At 38.5% G+C, this 21,821-nt stretch overlaps 1 protein-coding gene across 4 annotated transcripts in view; it reads right to left on the reverse strand.

Moving 5' to 3' along the window:
- The window catches only part of LPIN2 (lipin 2), a 43,663-nt gene extending 24,110 nt beyond the window's left edge, over nt 1-19,553 (reverse strand). Inside the window, exons 1-4 of one of the 4 annotated variants that reach the window (XM_088052344.1) lie at nt 10,604-10,929; nt 8,574-8,711; nt 5,492-5,692; nt 3,031-3,126 (exon numbers count right to left, since the gene is read on the reverse strand). In XM_088052344.1, coding sequence (XP_087908470.1) covers nt 3,031-3,126; nt 5,492-5,683 — 288 coding nt within the window. In that variant the 5' untranslated portion in view covers nt 5,684-5,692; nt 8,574-8,711; nt 10,604-10,929. Of the gene's footprint in view, nt 1-3,030; nt 3,127-5,491; nt 5,693-6,132; nt 6,194-8,573; nt 8,712-10,603; nt 10,930-19,407 lie in introns of those variants that run through there. The other 3 variants (XM_005517236.3, XM_005517235.3, XM_014255724.2) reach the window with 3 other exon arrangements.
- Between the last annotated feature and the right edge of the window lie 2,268 nt (nt 19,554-21,821).

Genomic DNA, 21,821 nt, shown 5'->3' on the forward strand with positions numbered 1-21,821 from the left:
TGATCATGCCTGTTCCACGCTTATTAAATGTGGTAATAAAAAAAGCCCAATTAAATCCACTGCTGTTTATTTTGAAACAGGTTTATGGGAAGGTACAGGTTGAAAGGGACATCTGGACACCATCTGGTCCAATCTTGTGTTGAAAGCAGGGCCTCGGGTTAGGTTATGCAGGGGCTTGTCAAACCAAAGGTTGAGCTGAGTATTTCTGGTGAGGGAGTCTAACACTTCTCCAGGCAACCTGTTCCTGTGTTACACTGCTTTTGTACAGAAAGATTTTCCTTACATCTAGCTGATATTTTCCCCATGCTGTTTGCCCCATCTTATGACTAGACAGCCTTGTGAAGTGTCTCTGTCTGTTCTGTAACTACCTAGTAGGTACTGCAAGACTGTGGTTAGATTCCCCTGAATCTTCTCTAGGCTTAACAGAACAAGTTCCAGTAACTGTTTTTTCTGTTTGAATTTCTCCAGGCCTCCACCAGGCTCTCTCCAATTTTCCATGTCTCTCCTGAACGGGAAGGCCAGAACTGTGTTCCAGATTTGATCTAACATACACCAGGCTGAGTAGGACAACCCCACATCCCTTCACCTGCTGGTTGTGCTACTGCTGATGCTACCTGGGATACACTTGCCTTCACTGCAGCTAGGGCACGCTGCTGGCCAGGTGATGCAGAGCTGCACTTCATCCAGTCAGATGCCAGCCTGCACTGTTGTGTGTGCCAGCCTGCCCTTCCAACCCTTATGTGAGACTGCACGTGCATCTTGGTTAAACCTTGGCGTGAATCTTGTTGGTCCAGTCTCCCAGCCTGCCAAGCTGGCTCTCTGTGGTGGCTCTTCTTCTGACCTGTCTACCTCTGCTTGCAGTTCAGTGTTACCCACCAGTTACCCACTGGTGAAGATGCCTTCAGTCATGACATACATAATGTCAGACAATTATTTATGTAAAGTATCTTTCAAAAAGAAAAAGTCAACTATAATTTACTCACCTTGAAACCAACATACAAACAACCAACCCTCAAGTAATTACAACCCACTGGCCTTTGAAGGAAAAGCTTTAGCTATGGACTGAGGTTTATTTACATTGCACCAAGAAAATACACTGATACCTAGTCTGAAAGAAACACACTGTGAAGGGCCAAAGACATGGTGGAAAAAAAGCACAAGACAATAGAATTTGCACAGTGAAGAGAAAGTTATGGAGCTCAATTTCATGGTAGCAAATAGAAGTAATTACAAGATGTCTGTTATTTTACTGGACTCTTGTGCAGGTTAGCCAGAACATGGATGAGACAGGCAGAGCACTGATACTACTTTTGATGTGCTCAGTCTTATCTGCTACTTAATATTAAATTCAAATTTTCATTGTGTTAAGAGTTAGAGAACAAATTTTGTTCCACTGGCTGTAGAGTGAAGTACAGAAAGGAGAACAAAACACAGCCTTATACAACATTGATGATACACAGATTTTGCATTGTGAAAAACATTGAAAACAAACGCTAGCACCTGAACTGAAGTTAATATTCTGCACAATTAATGATAAGTAACCAATAATAAATAAAATAAATAAATAACTAAAACGATTCAGTAAAAGTTAAAACTGGCTGAAAAAGATGTGAAAAATACCAAGACTAATCCCTTAAAGGATCTTTCTGAATCCCCCCAAAAGGAAAAAATAAAGAAAAATAAATCATTAAGAGGTTTATGATTGATCCCTTAAGCATAGCTTCAAGAGGCAAAGACGTTGATCAGTTGCAGGGGAAAAAAAAATGCCTACAAGCAGTAAAAATAACCCAGTTTTGCTTTGTAGCAAACTTCATCTATATATTCAGCATGAATTACCAGCTCTCAAGAACACATTATACTCAGATAAGACACTCTTGTTATAAATCAAAATGTATTATGCAAGTGCAATAGCTCCCTTTAAATACTGTACTGGGGACAAAGGCACTGGTTATCACCATTGCTTTCCAAAAGTCATGAGACTGATCAGTTCCCATCAATGTCTGACACAGCCTAGATCTGTAAAAAAATTGCTTCCAGTTTTCATTTTAGTCATGGTGTATGCTAACACATAACCCAACCTTCCTTTTGCTTAGGTGTTATGAGTCCCTACCCCAAGTTTATTTGAGGTCTTAATGCTTATATTTTCCTTCCACTTTAAACTGTATTTAAATCAATATTCAATTTCAATAAGAGAGCTTCCTCTGATCCCCCAGAATAAACAAGTAGCACCCTAAACTAAAAACTGGATCAATCTAATTTTTGAAAGACTGATTCCTAATAACAACAAGAAATTAACACTATCTTTTACTTCTCTGCGACAGATTTTTTTCTTCTCTTTTGTGACTATTTTTCACTAAATCTTTTGGAACCTTGTATTTAGAACTTCTTTCCTTTAGACTTGCTGAAAAATGCCAGCAGACTCAAAAGCAATCAAAAGCAATGCTCAGGACTGACCAATACCATGATTACACAGGTCCCATATCCTAAGGAAATCAGAGTAAAAATGAACCATTATTCCTGTTTTCCAGAGGCTCATTAGCTTCCAGCTGCAAAAGATTCTTGGGAAATAAATTCTCAAGTCAAAGAAGTTACTGTTACCTGGTGAAAGTTTCATAAATAAAATTGTGAATGACTGGGCTAAAATTTGTAAGGCAAATTAGAAATATGTCCAAAAAATAGACTATCCTTATTAGTAGAGGCACAAGCTGTAATAACTTAAAGCAAAAATTATTGTAAGGCACTGCAATCAGTATAACTGCAGTCAACAAGAATGAGTTAATTAAACAAAAATACTTAAGCACATCTTCCAAATAATGCTCTAATTAATGAAAATAATTAGTTACTTTATTATTATTGGCAGCAAAATGGTACAAAGCATCAAGCATCTTGGCAGTATATGAAAGAGACATTGAGTTACAGAAAATTTAGCTTTCACAGAAGTGAGGATATTGACAACACTGTATGTAGCACTTTTAACCCATGACTGTGTTATTACTACATTGTAGCCATCAAGAACCACAAAGTCCTTACATTTTCCTCCTCGGTTTCTTGCACAAAGAAAGCTTCTCCATTGTCACCCAATTTCATATGAAGATCAACAGCATCACCATTAATTTCTATGTCAATCTGTGGAAGGAGACAATTTATTGTAAATAATTCATCACCGGCAAAGTGCTGACCTCATGGTCTACTTAGCTCTGAGAGTAAACTTTGTTTCACTGCATAATGGTGTCCCTTTCTCCTTTCTCTTTCTGACACAAGTCTATCATAATGGTCTTTAGTTTGTTCACCTGCAAAATACATCGTGGTCCTGGCAGAGAAGCATCATACCCACAAGAAAAATAAGAAAAACAAACTTTATATAAAGACTGAATCTTGCTCAAACAGCTATTGATATTTCTTTATTTCATAGAAGAATGACTGAGACTGTTCAGATGTTTAAATCTCAATCTGAATTGGGGTCTGGTACGAATCTGAATCCTGAACACCAGAAGTTCCACCTGGAAGCCTCCTGGAGGCAGGCTTTGTCTGAAAGTGGTAAGAGACTTACCACAATTATTTCTGCAACTCAAGTTAGCATTTCAGATTTTCCTGCTCATGAGTTTATGGGGGTATGACAAAGGACCACAACCCTTCTGCAGCCATAGTGTTTTTGTCAGAGAACAATGTTTTTATTGTGCTAAAAATAGGAAACATAAATTAGGTAAATAACCAAACATGCATGGGGACTATACCCAAATCCTTAAGATAACCACTTTTCCTCTTCCCCACAATAACTGATTTTGATCTGAAAATCATATATATTTGACCATTTTTAATTTTTAAAATATTTTGTTGTTTTTTAAACTCAGCAACATGAGTTTAAAAAACCTCACCTTTTCTTTTTTCTGCTTTAGACATACAAACATCTCTAAGTTTAGTACCTATAGTACTAAGTTTAGTATCTATGGTAGCTGTGGTTAGAAACCACACTGGTTTCTGGAGACCTTAGTATATACTTGAAGTTGAAGCACAGATACACAGACTTTGTGTTTCCACACATCTTGGGACTACAAATTGATCTCGGCCTCATAATGTGCCAGAGAAAAATGCACCCACAATGCAGTAACAACAAACACTCAACTGACTATTGAGAGAAGTGTGTGAACAGTAACTCCCAGGATGGAGGAAACAAGGAGCAGCAGTCATCTACACAAGCAAAAGCTAAGAATTACACTGACAGTCTAGTACAGCAGGTACCAAGAGTAGATGTTTCTACTATTCAACAACCTTTTAGAGGCACCCAGAAGCTGAAAACCTCTCAGATTTTTCAGCTATTCAGAAGTGTATGAAGACATCCAACAAACTCGAATTTCAGACCACTCCTGTAGTAAGTGCTTGCCTAGACGTCAGAGAAAGTACAGCTATACCACCTCTTTTGTATGCTGTTGAAAACTGTAATGTAATCTGTTAAAAAGCCGTTATGGTAAATAAATTCTTTGCCATCAGCAAGCCTGATAACATAAAAACTAACAAGCTACTCACCTGTGTTAATATAACAAACATTTAACTTTAATGCATGTAACTCTTAGTATTGACCTTTAACAAAAAATGCCCTAAGTGCTCTTTCAGTTTCACTTTACTCTCCTTTTACAATCAAAATATAAAGACGGGGGTAGCTTCCTGCAATAATAATTTAATCCTTTAAAAAGCAGACTATAATCCTGAGGGTGTATGTCCTGTTTAAATCAATTCATCTTTTGGTAGCACACCCACATGCCATACAGGGTATTCCTTACCGACAGTAAAGTCCTCCTACAACAGCTTCATTTTCAAGCCAACCCCATCCATCCAGCCAGCTCACTCTCTTGGCATGCTTAACAAAGGCTATGGGAAGGGGATGGAAGGACAATCTGCTTGGGTAGCACCATCATCCCAGAATGGCTGGACAGGAAATTGTAACAGGTTCTCTTTCAAACATGCCCACACAGGAATGAAGCCTCAGTCTCAGTTTTCACTTGCTTGTGGATGTTAATAACTGCATTTTCTACTGCAAATCAGCCCTGAACACAGCTAACAAGGAGCAATATTTAAAATAGGTCACCAACACTTAACATATGCTCTGTTTGTCCTTCAGACATTCCAAAAAGAATTGCTTACATCAGGGATCAGTTAAAAAGCATTAAGCATTTTTTCCCAGCATACTTGGATAAGTAAATAAATAGCCCCATGTAAACATTTTGAAACTGTGAAGTCTATATATTGGTATTTGTCCTTCTGAATAGGCCCAGAGCTGTCACAGTTTTTCTTTCACAGCATTTTTGCAGAGTCCTTAGATTACCACAAGAAGTTCTGTTTTGCATCCTGTACAGCATTTATGTGCGAATGTTCTGGACCAAACCAGCCTGCTAACGGGGAATGTGGGGAGCTGGGGAAGAAAGGAAGGAAAAGGGAAAAAAAAAGGAATGCACTTGTACTCAAAACTTGGATTTGACCCATTTTCTGAACTTACCACTTTTTCTTTAGAGCGCAGTACACCAAGCTTCCCAAATCGGACATGGAAAGGAGAACACTGGTATGTCCCATCCTGCTGCCGGACCACAATGACATCGATGCAACCCGAAAGGGTTGCCTGATTAATGCCTTTGTACAGCTCCTTCACAGTAACCAGGACTTGTCCTGCAAGTTGCCCCACGTAGTTCATAGTCTGAGACTAAAGGAGAGAAAGAAAGACAAAAAAAAAAAAAGTAAGTAAATTTAAAACACAACGGGTTTTTTGAAATGAATTTTTAAAAAACATTTAAATAGATGTGCAATGTCATTTATGAATTACTCTACTGTAACAAGATTTACACAAATGTTTTCAAGAATCAACAGAACTTTGAGGCAATCCTTATATTAATAAAAGTCTCCAGAGTTATAAAACCTACTCCTAATGCTTTATCAACTTGAATCTATGATTAATTAAATACTTCAAAGAAAATTTTGAAGCATGTCATTTTTAGACCTCAAAGCCTAGAGTTAAGTGATGCTTAATAACTCAGATAAGCCAAAACGAAAAATTAATTCTCCAGAGGACTGCCTGTTTAATACAACTGATCCTAATGGAGATAATTGCACATAAGGATACAATGAAAAAAAAAAAAATCTTGCAAGTCAGGAAAAGGTATGTAGAACATACTGCACATAACTCTTCCTTTACAGCTCTGTATTTCAAAAATGGCTGAGTCATCTTAGAGAAATTATCAAACTATGTAGTGGGAGAAAAGAGATACATTAAGAAGATTATGCTATAGTCAAACAGGATAAAGAGCATAGAATCACTTATTGAAAATTCTGCCTAATTCATTAAAAATACTTAAGTAAATGAATGAATTCTGAACGACTGCAAGTTTTTCAGATGAAGAACACAATTTGAACTATGACTGCCAATAAGAAATGGAAGTCCAAAGATTTCTCAGAACATCTGAGCTTTAACAGAAAGAGGAGCAAAAACTGTGAAAATGTTATGACAGAAACCTAAGTGCAACCCTTCTACATTCTACCATCTCCTGCCTCCCACCCAGAAGTCTGCTACAAGCTCATTTCAAAACATCCAAGCAACTGCAACCTCTGAAGTTAAGGATATTTAGGAGAACAAAGAACCACTGCCAACAAGCAAAACCCACAACAATGAACACATAAAATAGCCTAAATTATGAAAAATATATATATATATATTTTGGGATATTATTTATTATTTCTAAAAAAAAATCTACAATGATTTTTTTTTTCCTTTTTGCATTTCTATTTTTATTAGTCATTGAACAAGGTTTAGGATTTTTCTTAATATCTCTAAACAAAACTGTACTGCATTACAACAGTTCTTCCTACTGATACTGCTTTATTGTCTATATAATTTATCAGTTATTTCTCTTTCGAGCCTCCAAAGTCTTCCTTACAGTAACACAGGGTATCTCATACTCACCCAAAAGTGACCACTTTTGTGGCATCTATACACTGATATAACTGTAAATAGGCAAGTAATCTAGAACTACTTTTACACTTAGCAGCAGCTATGGAAACATTTTTCTCCATCTCAGGCTTCTCATACATTACTGAATCACATTCATATTTTTTCTAAATAACTCCTTCTTCTTCACAAGACATACAAAGGAAGGTGGAGGGTTTACAATACAGATTTAAAAGTGTCTTGAAATTATCCACAGAATTACTATGCTAGGTAATGTGCTAGAGAATTTTTTTCCTGTAGCCTGTTGATGAAAAGAAAAAAGAAATAGACTGTCATAGAGTGAGAATGAGATTAGGAGGATGGACTCCCTATCAACATTAGTCATTAATTCAATTTGATCTGTAAGTAGCTTCACATACAACTATAAAACTGATTGCTTGATAGTGAAGTAATAGCTCACTTTTGCTGAAGAGGGAAGGTCCCACTTCAACCATTCCTTCTCTGAACCCTCTTAATGAGCTGGTTTAGCTCCTGACATAGCTGGCAAAAGTCTACCATTTTTTGTTGCTGTTTGTTTTCAGTGGGTTGTTAGTAAGCTGGATTAGCTCATTAAGCAGAACATGACAAACACCTGAGTCATGAGGTGCTGAGCAGCACCAGAGAGCTAGGGAAAACAAAATAAAAAAGAGGCAGGGAACTGAACATCAAGGAACTGTAACTCAAGACAGAGAGGTTAAAGTATCTGCTTTCCTATTGAAGCAATTACTCTTCACCTACCATGACAGTCATGTTTAAACTCAATCTCATAAAAAAAAAATAAATCTTTAATGCATAATCATTATCATTCACGGTTCTGACTTGGCCACTTCCAAGAACTGTCTATGGTATCAGCTTAGAAAGAAAAGTTGATTTTGTGTCAGAAGGAGACTGCATTTGTTAAAATAAACGCTTGACACAATCAGGAATAAAAGTCTTTAATAGGCTCTCCATTCCATATATTTCTCAGGACTTGAGAAGCGGGCAGTAGTAAGAAATTCTCTGTGACTTAAGCAATGACTTCTTAAAAGATAAAAATTTCATACCTTCTGCTAAAAACTGAGTTCAGATGATAAATAATATGTGAGTTTTTCCTCACATACATGCTGACTTGACCATAGAAATTCACCACACAACCCACACAAGACCAAAGCATTCACCCATTTTACATATATTCTTGCTTTTCTGTAGCAAGAATATCCTGTAGCAATGTTATCTCTTCTGTGGGTATCGGTTTCATTTTTGTAGCTCACAGCACAGCCACTTTTATGAACATACATACTCTGAATAACCTCTTAAATTTGAAAGTTCATAGCTCGTTCACTCTTACATGTGGAAAAGTTATGAACTTTTGTACCTACTGAGTATGAAAGACATTGCTTACAAGGAAAGTAGCTTTTTATGATCCAAGTCTTCAAGAAAACGTTTTGTACATTGCAAATAAACCAAACTAGATAAAGGTAATAAACTAATGCATATTATTGCTTACCAGGCTGCAGTTCAGCTTTTAACATAATGGTTCACTTTGCAAGATAAACATATTATATAAGAAGGTTCAAACTGTAGCAAGAAAATGATCAAACAGAAATGAACTGTCACTACATACCTGAGAAACATGTCATTTTATCTCAAATGTCAGTAGAAGCCCAGCTGGGAGATTTTAAAATTCAGGGATTAGGATTTGGTTTGAGATTTCCTTGGGTTTGTTTGTATTCCTTAAATGTTATTACATATTGTTGGAAAACTTGTGGTGAACAGTACAGAATCAGATGACAGCGAGAAAGGAACAGTGCAAAATGTTATTGTGCTAATTTTTGCAAATGCAAGAGAAATATCCTGATCACGGCATAACCAGTAAGACAAAGTAATTCCTCGATAATACTCTTTACTTCATGCTTAGTAAACATTTCTTAAATGTCATTGCCTTGAAAGCAGAGTGCAATATGCCTTCCTAACCTCCTATAAGAACCTAAAAATCATGCTAATTGCCAGTTTTGAAATTCAGGACAAAAGCCTGATGGAAAAGACTAAGAAAGGCAAGGCAGTAATACTTCACAACACTGTTTAGCTTTTAATTTTTATTTCTTTTGAAATCCAGAATGTGTACATTGCCTGATGCAGTGAAATTTCAGAACTCTGCACAAAAACTAAGGTTAATGCAGCTCAGTACTACTTACTCTTCTCAGACAGCAAATTAAAAGGCTATGAATACCTGAGGTATCAAAGCAGAAACATTCTTTGTGATTTCTGAGGCTCCAGAGAGACTGATTTTTGAATATTTATGCAATACTACCTAGTTTGCAAAAATTCTTACAGCTGAATATATTAATACCACTAAACTAAATGCAACTGTAATTGGAATGGGGGAAAGAATTTCCATATCATACCATAAAAATATTCTTTTTCTAGCAAGAAGCCATTGCACTGCCAAAAGCAGAAACTGAAACTGCTTTGGTTTTTTAACTTTCTTTTTCTGAGACAGCACAAAAGTAAATACAAAATAAGAAAAAATATCTACTTCAGAAATTCAATAACTAAAATGCTGTGCCTCCATTTATAAAATACTCAAATCAATGCAACTAAAATTAACCCTGAATACGCTGTTTGACTTCCTCATGTCACAGCAATGGCTCTCAGAAATAATAATTAAACAGTACTCCACCTCAGAGTATCTGATACACTTCATACGACAGGCAAGACAAATTTTCGAAACTCATTACCAGGAAATGCTTACCTTAGCATAACCTGAGCAGGAGGTTTTGTGGGTAGGAATTATATCTCTGTACCATTAACAAAGATGTTATTTTAGCTGCCACTAGATCAACATGTTTTCTTTAACATTTTTTTTCAGCGTTATTCAGTAACATCCATATAGAGGTGCAAGATATAATCAAAAGTCTGTCCACAATAGGTGTTTTCTGTGCATACGGAGAACCGCTTTACTAATGGTAAACTGCATTTTTTTGGTTCTCAAAGCCAACAACACCTTTTATGAAGTGCACCCATATGAACATGCCTACTACAAGTGCCTAGTTCAACAAGAGAAGAGTGCAAGTTACTCAAAGGCAAGGTATCTGATTGCTCCAGAGAGCTACAACTTTAGAGGGCATGAATTTTAACTATCACTGCAAAAAAAAAAGTTACTTAGAAGCAGATCTTAGCTTCCCAATGCAAAGCAAAGATGTTTTATTTCTTTCAAGAGATTTGGTAGAACAAAATAAAAAATATGCAGAGCAGTGGTTTACCTCAATCTATCTTATTTTGCCTATATTTATAAATTTATGAGGCAGAAGCTTTCTTTAAGCAGAGAAAATCCTTAGCAAGTGTTTTACTAGTTTCTATTATGTACCCTGAAAAAACTAGGGGGAAAAAATGACCCTGACAAACAAGACCACTGTAGCATCAGATCTACTGAACAAAAATGTCTTTATTTCCATGTAAAGATTTTAATTGGAGTTTAGGATTGCTCCTAGTATTGCACAGAGCAGTTATGGAACAAAAACGGGAAACAAGTCTGCTGAATGCCTAATTAAAGTCTTCCACATACCATTAAATATAGGTAGTCAATTTTTATATATTTTAACAGTACTATAGGAAATTATTACATATATTTAGCAATTAATCTGTCAAACTCACCAAGATTCCAGCAGGAACCTTTTCATGGGCAGCAACCTCACTTCTATTTGAGTCATCTTCAAGAACATCCTTTTCTGAGTTATGCATCTCAGAAAACAGAAAACTAACTTTCCACAATACAGGTAAATGCAAAAATTACAGCCATAACAAAACGTTGTAGCAGCATTTCTTCTCTTCTCATAGAAGCAGAAGAACTATGTAAACCCTTTGGTCTCTTAGAGGAAACTGCTTGGTATACATTCCCACGCAGAATTACTGGTGAAAAGGAAGTGCTTCTTTAAGAAAGCTCACACAGAAACTCCCTCACCAATAGGCTTTGGTTGAAATGTCCCAGCCCCCTTGCGCTCTGGGAGATAAGTAACAACATGGGCTGACTTTGCCATATGTTTGCACTGATAGGTGATGATCTTGGTTTGCATCATGTCACGTGACTACAGCTGAAGCTCCCATGAAAACAGGGATTTAGTTAATGATTCTTAGGCAAAGTCTACATTAGCTCACTTGGAGGCTTTTCATCTGCTGTTGCAACTCCACCACTGGCAGCAGCACTCAAAGTCCTGGTTCAGCCCAAGTCAAGACTGCCTGCTGACACTCCATGTGCTGCTGTTTCTGCTGATGGCGTCACTGGGGCAGCCAGTCATGTTTGATACAGCAAATTTCACAACATTTCAGGGTCTGGTATTTGTGCACTTCTCTCCCTCCTTTTTGAAATTACATAATAATAGTAAAGAGTCAACTGACCTGGTGTCAAGTTTATACTAAACCATACAAAACCAATGCACACCAAGATGAACATTTGAGTTTTCCTGGGAAATTTTGTTGCTTTCTTCAAACAGAACTATAAAGCAGCAGAATCTGAGTGTGTGGACAAAACATACAAACTTTTTAAATAACTTCCTCCATGACTCAGAATTAGAATTGATTTTTCATCTGAGGAATTCTGAAATGTCATTACATATCCAAGTAAAATAATGGATACGTGAAATAATTTGAGGAAGAGAAGTAGCGTAAGGAACCAATTCTGTCCCAGAATGAGAGAGACATTCTCTGAGTACCATCAATATTCCCTCAACATAGACAAATTCTCACTACCCTAAACCCACGCACCTCCTTCCCACCCTCATGGGGTTACTGTGTGTCTACTTAGAAGACTGGAGGATTGCTTCTTCAATTACAAGCTTAAAATAAAATTTATCCAGGACCCTACTACTATTCCTCCTCTAAGTTTTGTAAATTCACATAAAAGACTTTGATGCAAGGATAGTGAACAACATTATAGGATGCAGCCAAATAGCTTGTAGGTTTCCAAATTAATTAATGAACTACACTCAAGTCCAAAACTGTACCACTGTCAATGACAAAATCCTAAATTGAGTGTTGGGATTGCTATGTCTGCAGTATGGTTGTAATAAACTGCTGCTATCTCTGAGCCCTTTTCTATACATTGTTTAAGTTCATATTTCATCCAGCTGTTACTGGAAAAATGAATGGGTTTTTCAGCAAACATGACAAGAATTTTTACAGAATATTAAGAATTACTAGACATGCTCAATTTCTCCTTCCTGTTCATCATTCCTTTATCCTGTATGTTCCATTAAAATACAGCATAAAACATACAGTTATGAGCAAAATGGAAACAAAATTTATAAGCTAGTGCTTCTTTCCAAACACTATTGACTTCATTTCATGTTGGCGGTTTTTTCTGTGATACCTGTACTATTTCAGTATCATTCAGTATTTCAGATGGACATTATTTTCTTCAAAGCTTATAAAAGTGTTTAACACAACAGCTTTTCTAGAATACAGATAAAATTGTGTCACTGCACGTAAGGTAAGATTTAGGCAGGTAATAAGCTTTGCACATTCTGTTAGCACTCTTCTATTTCTCAATATTAATAAGGTAACTAAAATACAGTTCCTGCTGAGTAAGTTTAAGCACTATGTTATGTACTTACATGTTGCACAGGAAAATTAGCTTTCATTTTGAAAAGCAAATACCTCAAATTTGGAAGTCATAGAAACAATGCTTTTCATGCAACCTTAATGAAGCTCTTTGGTGTAGGTACGTTTTCCTGTGGTGTAGCCTCAGAAAGCACTTAGGAGTTTCTTCACTAGACTCACACAGGTTAATAATGCTGACAAAGATCATTCACCATTCTATGTTCTTTCTTTGATCTGCTCTTTGTAGGTCTACACATTTTATCCTGTTGCTTATTAGTCAAAATCACTTATAGGAAGTAAGATTCCATTTTTAAAACTTAATTTTCTGCAGCAATCGCTGTAACACATTCAACTGCATTTCATTAAGTTTTACACCATCTCAGAGATGCAATTTTTTTTTACTTATGCAATGAAAAACTCAGGTCAGATTAGGAACTAAACATGCAGAGGGGTTTAGCACATTTAGAACTCAATTTTTCAGACTTTCCGTCTTTCTTTTACCTCTTTGTGCATTGCCTTAACAAGCTACATTTGCAGTTGCAAATCAGATTTCTTTTTAATGACCATCTGGGATATGTAAAAGTCTGACTGCCTGTGAAAATGACATTTATGTGATTACTGGATTGTACTGTATAGGAATTGTAGAACAAATGCCACCAGAAAACAGCTACAGGACATTTCCCCAACTTCCATCAGTTCATACCATTCTGAGCTCTGGAAAGAAGAAAGCACAAATCCTATAGACATAGCTTCTATCAGCACACTATTCCAATTCACTCAGAGACCACAGTAAGCCAAGACAAATGAATGGACCAAATCTTTCTCTTATTAACATACGGCAAGTACAGGACCACCTTTGTTCATGTTCCAATTGTCTCCTTCACCCCACCTTGTCACACATAATTTTACTTACTATCAACCAAGAATGAAACACCACAGTTCTCAATGTCAGGATGGTCCGTGACAACTCAGTCTAACACCCCATCCTCACACGGGAAAAGGTCCTTTCTCCACAAGGCTCAACTCCAGTTCCAAAATTCCAACACTTCTGTATTTTCACACACTTTTACACTTTGCTTATTAAACACAAAAAAGTGGAGGAGTTGTCAGTTCTCCTACACAGATTACAAAAGTCAGACTGGGGCTGAAAACACTCTTCGGTGCTCAAGTTCTTGGTCCAGCCCTGCTCTGAAGCATCTGCTTACTGAGACTGGAAATAAAGCTTTGCTCATTCCAGATTGTGCAAAAAACAAATTCAGCACATCTCTGATACTTTTAAGTGCAAAAGTCTATCCATTCTCTATATGAAAGTTTAAACCTAATTCAAAGGTTATTAACTTTGTAAAACAAAATAAACTTTGACAAGACAAACAAAAAATATACTGAATGAAGATTATCTGCCTCAGATGCCTCCTGTAAGGGACACACAAATTTTTCTAAAAGAAAAGTTTTCCCTCTAGCAGAGTGGAAAAATACCATCAAGCGCCCCTTCTCATTAAAAAAAAATAATATACTTGCTAAGATTTTCCATACAAAAGCTGAAGGTACCAAAAATATAACATGGAATTAAATTTTCCATTTTAGCAAATTACATGCAACTAAAAAGGAAATTCTGTTTAACAATGTTGAAAAACACTATTATGCAGCACTACCTGCTTTTACCTGTAACTCCCAGCTGTCCAAAAGAGAAAAAAAAAAAAAAACAACCAAAGAAACCCTCTGCCACAAGTAGTAAGAGCAGGTACAAGAAGTCAAGAAGTTAATAGATGTTAGAGAAACGCTAGTGATACAAAAGTAATGTATTGTTCACTAAACTGGTGGTTAAAAAATAAAATCAATTTAGTTTTGCACCTATGATGCAACATGGTAAATTTGATGCCTTCAAGATCTCTTCTCAAATGGAATCAAGAGCCATTCAAATCAAAACAATTTGCAGTGGAACTTAGCTACTTTAACAAATAGTAAGAAAGGAAATCCAGTTTATTTGGAGTTAGTGCTATTGTAATTGTGTCAACAGTTTTATCTGTATGATCTGCTATGAATCATCTGATTTCAGTATTACAATATCTGTCCTTGTATTAATTTGAGCATTTTCTTTTTTTTTTTTTTTTTTTAAGTTTTCTTTTTTTTCTGTTTACAAAGGAACGTCAGTGAGGACAAAGAATACTTTAAGAGTTCATAAATTGAGTTTTACTGGCAAAATGATCAGTTCAATCAAAAACTTAGGTTACACCTACACAAAATATTCTTATGTACTTGGAGACCTTAACTTCTTTCAAGGGACTGGTAAAACTAACTGGCTAATCCAAGAGTGCAGCCCTTTGCCCATCTACATGGGCATATGCAACACTCAACATATTTCCAGCAACACAGATTCTTGTAAGGCCACATCATCCTTGGCTGAACTTATTTCCAGAAACGTAACATAGAAACCAATGTTTCTGAACAGAAATTATATCAATCTCATTTTTGGATAAGATGAGAGAAAGCGGATGAAGCTTTTCCTCTATGTTTCTAGAAAGCACTAAGCATTTCCTTAATAAGCAATCCAGCAATCCCTTATCTTTGTTTTCTCCTTTTAACAGTGTTTCTCTCCAGGTGTATTTAAATTTTCTTGCAACCTCCCAGGGTTTACAAGTCAAAGCAAAAAAAAAAAAAACCAAACCACGGTCATGTGTGCATGCATAAAATCTATGTCTAATCTGTTAGCAGTAAATAATTTGGTTATATTTAGAATGGATACACAAATACAAGATTTGCGACTAGTACAAACCTTCAGGTTAACAAGAACAGAAGTAATACTTATTCTGAGAAACACATATATAGAATACTCAGAGAGCTCTAAATATTCCATATATAAAAAGATGCTTTCTTTTCCACTTGATAAGATTCTCCATATTGTTGAACTCATGAACATATACCAAAACAAAACAGTATCCCTAAATTCAATTTGCATATAAGGCTTAGCTATATTACTAACAAGTTGGGTAAAAATGCTAGTCTTACAGAATTCCCACACAGAGGTATTTATATGAGATGTTGGGAAGAGAAAAATTAGATACAGCTGAGCAAAGTGGCATATGCTTACACTTCCAGCAAAGCCAATCCACTGCATTATTGAGTTGTAATGACCACAGAGGTCACACCTGGCTGAGGGATCTTCTTGCCCCTAGCACACAGCCTGTCTGCACTGTCTACACAAGCCACAACAGACCTGTGAAGTGGCCTCACAAATTTCCTGTCTGTGTTAACAGGCACACTTTTTCCTTGAGGAAATGAATGGCTTTAAGTCATCTCTAAGTACTTTTCTTCCTTAAATCACTGTAGTTCTGTTCACATCACAAACTAAATTCTATTTAGCCAAGGGAGAGTCAATTATTTCTAATGGAATCACAACTACAGTTCACTATCCAAAGCACTTATTTGAAAGAATTTTGAAAAGAATCCTTTACACATTTCCTCTAAAAAGCTTTTCATAACCATCAATTCAGAAGTGTACTTCCTGAGGAGACAGTTACACAGTCTAAAAAAAGACAAGTAAACCTAGAGACACAGCCTAAGACCAGCTTAGCTGGCTTCAGCCACATACACCAACAGAAATAAGTCACTTAGTACAGTGCAGACTCTTCTATTATTACTTTGCATATTTACATTTCTGGTATTGAACTTCAACACTTTGGATAAAGAAATGGCCTGATTCATCAGCTAAAAATCTCATCTATTCACTCAGTGCATACAGAAGCAATGAGGAAGTGTCCCTTAGTCTTGAGAAAATGAGTGACTCAGTGAAGTGACAGAAGTGACAACTTCTGACAACAAATGTCAAATTACGTTAGTACAAAGGTGAAATAAACTGATTAAAATATCTAGCTAGGAAGGAGAAGCTAGGATCCTTCCTTTGGTAATTCCCTTGAAATATAAATACAAGCAAAAAAATCTCAAAAAAGTGTGCTTAAGCTTTGTCCTCAAGCAGAAAGACAACCTGACTTGACTGAGCATGACAGTTTCATATTAAAACAGTCTGCCTGCCCAAACTGAAATGCAATCACTAATTTAACAACCAAGACGAGAGAGCAGCTATGGAGATGAAATTCATTTCTACATGTCACACTCTTTACAAAAGCAGCAACATTTTTCACTATGTTTAAAATAGATAATTCTATTTATAAATTTTAAAAAATCATTCTGCTTACCTACAATAACAGTAAGATATATCCAGAGATGACATCTTTGTATTACTGTAGAACCTTGAACTGTAACAAGATCATAAAGAATGTTCTCCAGATACAAAAATCACTGGGATACAGTACGTTACTATGCTGTGTTCTCAGAATGTGCCCAGTATGTGGTGAATACATCTAATATATACACTTTAGACTTGTATTTGATCACAAAAATGTCACACACTGCTGTGTATAAGCCTGAAAGCTTCTTCACTGTGCATATCTGTAACATACAGAACTGAATCTCACACCAGAAAGTGTCCTTTCATCCCCCTTCAGACAGTTACATAAAACTTACTGCTAAATCATGATCTAACCAATGATTGAAAATACTTAATATATAATCCAAAGCTATTTTTTTAAAAAATCCAATTTGTTGGAAATTCCAACTTAAGTACAGATCCTATGTTCACAGAGACACCGTGAGAAATTGTTTTCCTGTTTGCTGTGATCTTGCACTTAAGATGCAAGACTGGAAAACAAGAACATCGTGATCTAGACTATTAACCCAGTGACCATTTTCCAGGAAGAGAAGCAACAACTGCAACTAATTTAACTTCTGGCTTTGACAAAGGTTCCCAAAGTGGCTTTCAACGAAATCCTTTCACCTCTATCCGATCTAGGTTGCAAATTCTCTGAGGCAGAGACCAAGTCATAAAGCATGCAATGCAAAAAAGGGCTGCTAGGGGCCTCAAGGTACATAAGGAGGTGTCAAGTGCCCGAAGTGCAGTTTGGATTTCGCCTTAACTGATCAAGACTTTACACCAGTGGAAGGAAACGCTAGAGGAAAAGACAAAATCCACTGCACTGCAAACCTGAAGCCTTTTATGTGGAGGCCTTCCAAATAAACAAACACTTACTTTTGCAACAACCCAAAATATTAAGTACCAAGAAAAAGATGAAGTATTAAGTACCAAGAATAAGTTCAAACACCATCTCTGTCACAGGCCACTAAAAATTTCAGACTTTCTGATACGCTTATCTGAAAAGTTATGATACAAGCTTAAAAATCAACACTGTAACTGCTGACGAGGGCCATTCAGGACTATCCTAGTTATTCCTACTGCAACTAAGAATAATACCAGATACTACAGCATTTCAGTCAAAGTTCCTGAGATCATCTAGAAACCTTTTAACTTTAGCATATCAGTTTAATAGTGTATTATATAACAGCAATTTATTTTTATGGAGCACCTCACTTTATACCACTCAAGCAAAGAGATCTTCCTTGATTTTTGTAAGGGACGGCAAAACTCTTCACATTCCTGTATGCTCTGGAATACAAAGGAACAACTGCAGGGGCTAGGAGAGAAGGCACAACTTTTGGCCCTGGCTGGAGCCAGCTGCTGAGTATGTATATAAAAAAAACCCTGGTTACGTATCCTAAAGTGATAGACATTCCCACACCTAAAAAAAAAAAAAAAAAAAAAGAAGGCTTTTCGTGACTTAAGACTTTTCACTGCAACTAATAAATACCTGTACATTCTTAAAATGTAAGCAATGCTACAAATCTTTTTTCTATTTTGCAAACATTAAGTGCTCAATATGCAGAAATTGTCCCATGAAATGCTTGTGAAGTACAAAAAAAACCCAACCAACCAAAGAAAACCAGAATAGACCTCAAGGAGTTGTATTTCAGTGATGCTTCTGGGTTCCTTACAACCTGGGACATTCTATGACTCTAAGGATGAAATTTTATAAGGCTGTCTGTCATTTTCTCTGACAGTATCCTGAATAATACCACATACCAATATGTGGTATGCTAACAAATACTTTCTTGTAACAACAATGGAATTTTGTTTGGGGGGGGGGGGGCAGGTAACCAGATGATGGGCACGTACAAAGTGCAGCCACAACACAGGTATATTTATGACATCATTTTTATGGATGGAAATGCACAGGTTTACACAGAATACTGCCTTGCTGTATCAAAAATCATTGATGCCTCCTACATTTACTCAGTAACCACTTCAGGAGAAGAAAAACGTAATTCAAGCACATTATTAAACCAGACGCACATGACCCCAGAGCGAAGCACACAAAAAAATGCGGGCAGTGTAGTTCCACTTCAGACTCCCCACACCGGAGGGACAAACACGGGAGGCAGAGGCGGAGCGCCCCGCCGGAGCGAGAGTTCCCTGCCCGAGTTGGAGGGGAAGGCTTTGCTGGGCAGCGCGGCGAGGCGAGGCACGGCACGTATCCCGGTGTGCCACAGCGGCACCCCCAAGCGCGCCGGCAACACCGGCGCTCCCGCCACCCCCGTGTCGCGCCACCCCCACCGCCGCTGTGCCCAGCCGCACATCGGGCAGCCGGGGCACGGCAGGCGATGCTTCCCCTCGGCTCCGCCGGCCCGCGCTGCGGGGAACTGCGGGCAGCGTCCGGAGCGCTGGCAGTGCCGGCCGGCCGGCCCCGCTTCGCAGCGGCGGTTCCGGGGAGGTTCTCATGGTTCTCTGCGGGGAGCGAGCCCGGGCTGGCAGCCGGGGCAGGGCCTGCGCCGCCCTCCCTTCCTCCCGCTCTCCCTCCTTCCCTCCCTGCCCGGTGGCCGCCCGGGCTCGCCCGGCGCCGCCGCTTGTCCCCCGCACGCAGGCAGGGAAACCTCGCGCCGAGCCCACCGGGCGCCAGCGGCCCCTTCCCGCTTACCTCGAGCGAGGCCCCGGCGGGAGCCGGCGCCAGCCGAGGAGGGACGGACGGCGGCTGGATGGATGGATGGATAGAGGGAGGGACGGACGGGAGCGGGAGCCGGGGGAGCCGCGCCCGGGCGGGTGCGAACTGCGCCAAGCGGCGGCCGTTGGTGCAGCGCGTGCACGCCCGCGCGCGCTCCCGCTGGCGGCGGGGGCGCGCCTGGCCCGGGGCGCCACGTGACCTTGGAGCGGTGCCGGGAGGAGGGGGAAGGAGGTGCGCGTGCGCGCGGCGGCGGGCGCGGGAGCGGCGGGCGCGGCCCCGGCTGCACGTACCGCATCCCGGAGCCTCCCGCCGGGAACCCGGCCGGCCCCTCGGGAGCGGGGATCGGCAGCGGAGCCCTCTCGGGAGCAGCTGTGTGTAGCCGGGGCTCCGGATTAGCGCCTCGTGGATTAGCACCGCGCTGCCTTCACGGTGTTCGCCACTTCGTACATCTGTCACTGCATCCTTCTTCTGAAAGTTACCGGCCCACACACAGGAGGAGGAAGAATATTTTTTATTTATGCACATCTGTATGCATACATACAAATATACAGACAGTCAGACATGCATATATACATATATATATATATATAAGTATTATGCAGTAGTCTTTCTATAGCTGTATACCACAGTCTCAAAATGGGCCAGAGGAGGTTTTAGATGGACATCTGAGCGATTTTTTTCATGGGAAGGGTGGTTAGACATTGAAATGGGACCCCCAGGGAGGTGGTGGAGTCACCACCCCTGGAGGTGCTTAAAGAAAGACTGGACGGTGGCACTCAGTGCCATCCATGGTCTGGTTGACACAACGATGGTCGTAGGTTGTATTTGATGATCTCAGAGGTCTTTTCCAACATAATTAATCCAGTGATTCTGTTATATATATTTTGTAATGAAAGTGCAGAATTGCAAAATCAGAACATGTCCAGCAGGCTGTGTATGCATTTCAGGACAGCAGCTTCATTTGCCAATGCTTTCATGATTCACACCACTGTTTGCTGAAGTTGGTTTGGTGGTGTGTTATTATTTACCTGAGTCACACTATTGCCCAGAGGCCCCAAATGATACTGTGACATAATAGGTACTAAACCACTGTAATATTTTCATTTCAAACAGCTTGCATCATAAAAAAGGGTAAAGAAGAGGAGAAGCAGCATAATTGGAAATACAATTTGGGTTTCACAAATGGGAATTAAGTCTTTATCACTACTCATATTGCTTCTTTATTATATTATATTTCATTTGCCTACCAACTACTTTTTCATCCACCAATAGTTTTGTTAAAAGCTGGCTTTGCCCCACTTGGTGTTAGAGCCATTTTTAGGTTTTCACATAGGTTTCATGTAGTTGTCGCATAAGAAATCAAGCTGGTTGTCAGAGTATTCAGGGAAACTGACAAAGAGACATGCTAGCATGCAAAGTAATATATAGACAAAATTTATTGTGATAGTCCATGTATCTCTTAAAAGACGCCTGACAATCTTTTTTTACCAGTCCTACAAAGAGATAAGGTCTGTTTATTCATCTGTACCTCCTGGGACAAGCTGCCTAAAAGATTATAGCCAGTGAGTTTGCTTATTTGCAGATAATATATTTTAATCCCTTTGAGCATAGAACTAAAACAAATCTATCCCTGCATAACATGCAGGCTGGGTTTTCAAGGAAAGTGTTTCATGGAAGAAGGCACAAACACAGAATTACATGGATGGGGTGACTATATTATGGGTATGTAAAAAGGAAGGTCAGATTTCACACCTGCCCATTTTGATTATGTTATTGTCACGCCAGGAATTCTGACTCAACTGGAACACTTTCCAGGACTCCAGATACATGGAAGCAACAAAGAGTAATGGAGCAATTTGCCACCCATCAGCTCAACCATTTTTCAGCTGCAGCAGTTTTCTGAAGAGGCCTCCTGTTTGAGTATAACATTGCAATAATAATTACCTAGCCACATTAGCATAACATCTGTCACAAACACACAGTCTGCAGATAATTTCCCTGCTTTGTCGAGTTCCTTATTTGGCATCTTAGTATCACAGTTTGTGAGGGTAACCTATTCAGCAATTGCTCTAACAGAGTATTTTCATTTGTGTTTCTGTGATCTTATCTTTGCTGGTTGGAACAAGAAGTTATTTTTTTAGTGGAGGGGATTCTCTTTTTCAACACCAGACAGCCTTGTTCGCAGGGAGATAAGAGGTAGGGGCTAAATCTGTCATGTGTTCTCAAATATTGACATTAAGCTAAATCCTATTATAAAAATAAGCCAGAAAAATCTTTACTTGAAAAGGGGTAACAAATGGGTAGATCATACTTTGCTGTTTCAAACCTGGAAGAGGTGTTTCTGAGTAAAGAGCATTTATTTGAAAACACATTGTCTTCCCTTTAGGAAA

Source organism: Pseudopodoces humilis, chromosome 1 (genome assembly GCF_049639895.1).
Source record: "Pseudopodoces humilis isolate 2021_Gansu_Grassland_sample_001 chromosome 1, ASM4963989v1, whole genome shotgun sequence".
Taxonomy (NCBI): Eukaryota; Metazoa; Chordata; class Aves; order Passeriformes; family Paridae; genus Pseudopodoces; species Pseudopodoces humilis.